The 6,000-nt window shown below is 49.5% G+C and overlaps 1 protein-coding gene across 1 annotated transcript in view; it reads left to right on the forward strand.

Annotated features, from left to right (window-relative positions):
* Positions 1-6,000, forward strand: part of Litaf (lipopolysaccharide induced TNF factor) — a 37,398-nt gene that overhangs the window by 28,510 nt on the left and 2,888 nt on the right. Inside the window, exon 3 of the mRNA XM_051167346.1 lies at positions 2,992-3,148. Within this exon, the coding sequence (XP_051023303.1) occupies positions 2,992-3,148 (157 nt within the window). The remainder of the gene's footprint in view (positions 1-2,991; positions 3,149-6,000) is intronic.

The raw sequence follows: 6,000 nt of genomic DNA on the forward strand, positions 1-6,000 counted from the left end.
GAGAAAAGGGATGCCAAACTACTGCCCCTCTATTGGGGCAGGGTCTCGCCTGGACCCTTGGAGGGCTTCTCCGTAGTCCTTGTCCTTGAGAGTCCTCGGTGGCCAGGTGTGTGAGTGTGCACCACTTGGCATCGTGAGCCTGTAACTCAGACCCGCAGAGCTTGCCCACCCTGCCCTTCTGTTTTTTTTAAAATATATTTTATTAATTTATTCATATTACATCTAAATTGTTATCCCATCCCTTGTATCCTCCCATTCCTCCCTCCCTCCCATTTTCCCCTTACGCCCCTCCCCTAGGACTGTGACTGAGGGGGACTTCTTCCCCCTGTATATGCTCATAGGGTATCAAGTCTCTTCTTGGTAGCCTGCTGTCCTTCCTCTGAGTGCCACCAGGCCTCCCCATCCAGGGGACATGGTCAAATGTGGGGCACCAGAGTTCGTGTGAAAGTCATACCCCACTCTCCACTCAGCTGTGAAGAATGTCCTGTCCATTGGCTAGATCTGGGTAGGGGTGCCCTTCTGTTTTTATTTGCATGTGTGTGTGTACCCATGGAGGCCAGAGGTCAGTCACAGGAGCTGTCCACCTTGCTTTGTAAAAAAAATATATTTATAAAAAGTATGTGAGTGTGTGTGTGTGTGTGTGTGTGTGTGTGTGTGTGTGTGTGTGTGTGTGTATGTGTGTGTAGGTGCTAGCATATATGTATGGTTATGTGCCTGATACGGAAGAGGGTTGGAAGAAGTCTTTGGGAGCTGGGAAGAGCAGCTAGTGCTCTTAATCACGGAGTCATGTCTCCAGCCCCCTCGCTTACCTTTCCTGTGCCTCGGTTTCCTCCTCTGTCATGTCTGACAGCAGGTCTCTGAGTTAGTGGGTCATTCTGTTAAAATTAACCTCCCTGTGTCGAGCACAGAGCCACCATGTGGTAAGAAGATACCGCCATAGTCTTTGTGTTTAGTTTGACTTGTTGGGGGTGGAGTGTGAGCTCGCCGCCTTGTTGAGACCAGGGTATCGCTATGTATCCCTTCTTGGTCTGGAGCTCGCTAGGTAGACCAGGCTAGCCTTGGACTCCTGACTTCCTTACCTCTAGTTCCTGAGTGCAAATGCATGCGTTACTGAAGTCTGTGTCTTGCTGCGTTTTTGAAGCAGAGTCCCGGTGCTGCTAGATTAACTATAGGTGGCCCTAGTGCCTGGCCCCAGCCATATAAATGCCCTTCTGAGGGCCTAGCAGTGGAGGAGGGCCACAATGACACAAACGTAGCCGAGGTGGCCTCCGCCACTGGAGGTTATCGCCTGGTCTCCGGGGTGCCTTGCTCCTTGGCTCGGGGCTTCTCTTCCAAGACAGCAGAGCTTTATGGATCTGAGTTGTGTCACCTCAGCTTCCCGGCTGTAGGCTTGTGTTTTCCAGTTGGTAAATGTCATACCGTTATCATCAGGTGTCAGGGTGCGTGTGCGCGCGTGTGTATGTGCGTGCATGTGTGCTTGTGTGTGTTTATGACATGCCTGTAATGTACACAAGTGTACGTCAGGTACCACCAGAGAGTGGACAATACTTGCCTCAAAGGACCCTAAGAGCAGTTGTCCCTTCAGGAACAGCTATACAGAGAAGGAATTCACGAGCCCTCAGCCCTCAAGTTTACTCGAGGCACCGTTGGCAGCCACCACTTCCAGAACATTTCCACCTCACCTCCACTTTGCTTCCGGCAGCCAGTCTTGGCTGTAACAACTCAGGCCTAAAAACCACCATGCCCTTGCTTCTCTTAATACCTTCTGCAAACCACCCCAGTCGAGCCAACTGCAGAGCTAAGAAGGAGTTTGGGGACCCTGTGCTTTCTCTCTCTTCTTTGTCATTTTTCTTTCTCCCACTTTTCCCGTGTCTCTTTTGAAACATACACGGTGCTCAGGATGCACAGCCTGGAGGATTGCCACAGATCCCAGTTCAGCCTGGTTTGTGTAGTTACGTAGTAAGTCAGGCTAGCCAGGGCTGCATAGAGGAGCCCTGCTCCATCCCACCCCTTCCTAAACAGTGTGTATGCACAGATACAGCACGGCATATAGCCTGCCATTTGGCTGCTGGGGGGTGGTGGCACGTGCTTCTGAGCCCAGAACCGAAGAGGCTGCTGAGGCAGGCGGCAGCCTGGCCTATATGTTGAGAATCTCATAGTCATGAAAAGATGAAGGAAAAAAAAAAAAACCCTACTTTGATTATTCCATTAAAAAAAAAATACTTGTATTTATGGAGCTGGAGAGATGGCTCAGTGCTTAAGAGCACTGGCTGCTCTTCTAGAGGTCCTGAGTTCAATTCCCAGCAACCACATGGTGGCTCACAGCCATCTATATTGGGGTCTGATGCCTCTACTAACTTTCAGGTATACATGCAAACAGGCAGTCATATAAATAAATAAAATTTAAAAATACTTGTATTTATTCTCTGAGCATGTCATATGTGTGTGTATTTATATATGTGTGTATGTATATATATGGTTTTTTTTTTCTCCCGATCATATCCACCACATCCATCTCCTCCACCTCCCTCTGCCCGCCCCCAGCTGGCTCCTTCCCAACTTCAGGTCCCTCCTGTCACCTTTAAATTAAAGTACAGCTCAGGGTGTTAGGTAGACACACTTTGTCCATCCCCACTGTTCAGTTTCTGACCTTGCCATCTTCCCAGGGTGAAGGTGCCATCTTCCTACCCACCCCCTCCCCACAGGCACTGACTGAGTAAGCCCCTCTAGGCTCGTCCTTCTGTGCCTGGCTTATTTCACTCAGCGTAGTGTCTGCCTGTGTCAGGATCTCCTCTCCTTTAAGGCTCAGATGTGGTTGCGTGGGCAGGTACATCTTACTTATCCGTTCGTCCTTGGGAGCCACTGGGTGATTTCTGCTTTTGGGCTAGGGGCTCTGGGGTAACCGCTGTAGCTCCCAGCCCCGTGTGGTGACGTCAAGCAAGCAGTCTTGGCCTTGATCACTGAGGAGCCTGTGTCGTCTTCTCCCGTCAGTTGCCGTGCAGACCGTGTATGTGCAGCAGCCTGTCTCCTTTTACGACCGCCCTGTCCAGATGTGCTGTCCATCCTGCAGCAAGATGATCGTGACCCAGCTGTCCTACAATGCGGGCGCCCTCACCTGGCTCTCCTGCGGCAGTCTGTGTCTGCTGGGGTGAGTGTGCTGCCCCTTGGCCTCCGGAGGGTTCCCACTGTGGGGTGACTGATATCCAGACTGAGGACTTGGCTGTGGTCGGGGCTGTCCTGCGCACTGTAGGAATGTGTGTATGTGTGTGCACATGTGTATGCCTGACTGTAGAGGCCAAGGTTAGCCTCCTGTTTGTCTTGTTTATTGAGGCGAGGTCTCTCCCTGCTCTTAGACGTGCAGAGTAGGTTTGGGTGACTGTGCAGTGAATCTGTAACTCCCCAGCCCCAAGATTATAAACTGATACCATCATGCCTGGTTTCCAGTAATTTTAAAAAGTATCTCTCTCTCTCTGTCTCTGTGTCTGTCTCTGTCTCTCTGTCTCTGTCTCTGTGTCTCTGTCTCTGTGTGTGTCTCTCTCTCTCTCTCTCTCTCTCTCTCTCTGTGTGTGTGTGTGTGTGTGTGTGTGTGTGTGTGTGTGTGTGTACAGGGACATATGCCATGGTGCACATATGGAGGTCAGAGGACAGCTTTCAGTGGTCAGTTCTTTTCTTCCACCATGTGGTTCATGGAATTGAACTTCGGCCCTTGTGTTTGCAAGGCAAATTCTTGCTGACTGAGTTATCCCCATATACCTGTAGAACTCTTCCTTTTTCTCTCTTTTTTTAAAAATATATGTTATTAATTTATTCATATTACATCTCAATCTTTCTCCCGTTTTTATGGTGTTGTGATTGGGATTCAGGGTCTCAGCATGCTAGGCTAGCACCTTGTCTCCATACCCTTGGCCTGCTTGAGGATGTTGAAAGCTGAACATGGCGCATACTCCTGTAATTCCAACACCTACAGAAGGAGGTGAAGGCAGGAGGAGTGACATGTGAGGGCAGCCTGGGTTACAGAGTGAGACCCCCGACTCAATAACACACAGAACAAGGCAGGCAAGATGGCTCAGCAGGTGCTTACCACCAAGCTTCACAAGCTGAGTTTGATCCCCAGAACCCACACAGTGGAAGGGGAGACCCGATCCCAAAAGCTGTCCTCTGGCTTGCACATGCGCGCCATGACGCATCGGTGTTCACACGTACGTGATGAGTGAGTGTAGGAGTTAAAAATGAGGTATCTGGACAGTACACCCGGTCTCTGCTGTCAAGATCTTTGTAGAGCCCCCTCCCCACAGGCCAACTGTCAGAGTTTCCCTTGAGGCTGCAGAGTCCCCCCCAGGTGGAAACCGCTCCTAACACACATGGAAATCACTGGCCTGTGTTCATGTAGGCACCCGTAGCAGCTGCTCGCATCTGCAGAGGGTGGGACCCTCGGCCTTCATGTCCTTCTAGAATTTCATGACCTGAATTGTTTTTTTTCTCATCTCTGAGAAAAGCTTCAAACATCCCGTACATTTGTACACACACTTGATTCTCCTTTACAGCCTCTGGCATTTCCCCGTTGCCAGTGCAGGAGGCTTACATAAATATTTATGTCTGCACTGAAAGAGATGCTAGTCTCTGTTCTGGGTTTTGTTTCTGGTTTTTTTTTTTTTTTTTGAGACAAGATTTCTCTGTGTAGCCTTGGTTGTCCTGGACTCACTTTGTAGACCAGGCTGGCCTCGAACTCATACCGATCCGCCTGCCTCTGCTTCCCGAGTGCTGGGATTAAAGGCATGCGCCACCATGGCCCGGCTTTAGTCTCTGTTCTGGGAGAGAAATCTGAGCAAAAGCAATTGCATCTCATAAGTCTGGTTTTAAACTCTACTCTGTTTGGGGTTCCATATGCCTCTATCTTCTTTCCAACTCCCCAACCCTAGGTAGGAGAGAAAGAAGGTTAGAAAGGACCAGGGACATAGACCTCTTTAGACTTAGTTCCAGCTGGTTAGGGGCATCGGGTTCTTGGGGGAAATGCCAATCTCAGTCATCAGGATGTCCAGCAGCCCAGCATCAGCAAATAACAAAAGCAGAAGCAGGAAGGAGCTGCAACCTTTTGCCTCCTCAGTCTGTCTCGGAGAAGCCTTCCGAGCCTTCTCTCTCTGGGCTCTGATATTTATAACCTCTCCAAGTCCTCAGAATTAAACTATCTCCAGCTGGCAAATGCCACGTCCAGAGTGAGGCTACTGTCAGCTGTGGGTAAACTAAGGCAGTCCCAGATTCCACACTTGGGATTAAAATAAAAACATGTTTACATAACATAACAGAGTTTTTAAAAAAATTTTATTTTATTTTATTTTAATTTATGTGCATTGGTGTGAGGTTGTCAGATCTTGGAGTTACAGACAGTTGTGAGCTGCCATGTGGGTGCTGGGAACTGAACCCGGGTCCTTTGGAAGAACAGGCAGTGCTCTTAACCACTGAGCCATCTCTCCAGCCCCCGCCCCCAACAGAGTTTTTAAAGAAGCCAAACTTCTACTGCAGTATCTTTTTCCTAAAGCAGTTAATCATGGGAACCCTAGCACCTTCCTGGCCTGTGAGCCACTTAGGCACAGCGACATGCTTTATCCTAGATGAGTAGAGACCTCGCTATTGGATGATCAGCCCACATCTCCTCACTGCTTGTGACTTTAGGTGGAGAAATACTGTTTTCCCTTATTTCAACGGTGTAGCAGCACCTTAGAGGGTCTCTGTTGTCTGGGGAAGAAGTGGCGACGGGGGCCTGTGAGCCTCTCCTTCTCTGTCTCCTCTGTGCAGCATCCGTTCTCTGGGCAGAAAAGACTTCAGTTCACTGCTAACCAGGTCTGCCATCCCAGCACTTAGGGTGAGGCAGGAGGATCACAAGTCCAGGGCCTGCCTGGACAACTGAGTGAGACGGTAGCCACAGAGTAACAAAAAAAAAAAAAAAAAAAAAAAGCTGTGCATTGTGGTACACACTTGTACTCCCAGCATGCCTGAGGCTGA

Source organism: Acomys russatus, chromosome 25 (genome assembly GCF_903995435.1).
Source record: "Acomys russatus chromosome 25, mAcoRus1.1, whole genome shotgun sequence".
In the NCBI taxonomy this organism is placed as follows: domain Eukaryota; kingdom Metazoa; phylum Chordata; class Mammalia; order Rodentia; family Muridae; genus Acomys; species Acomys russatus.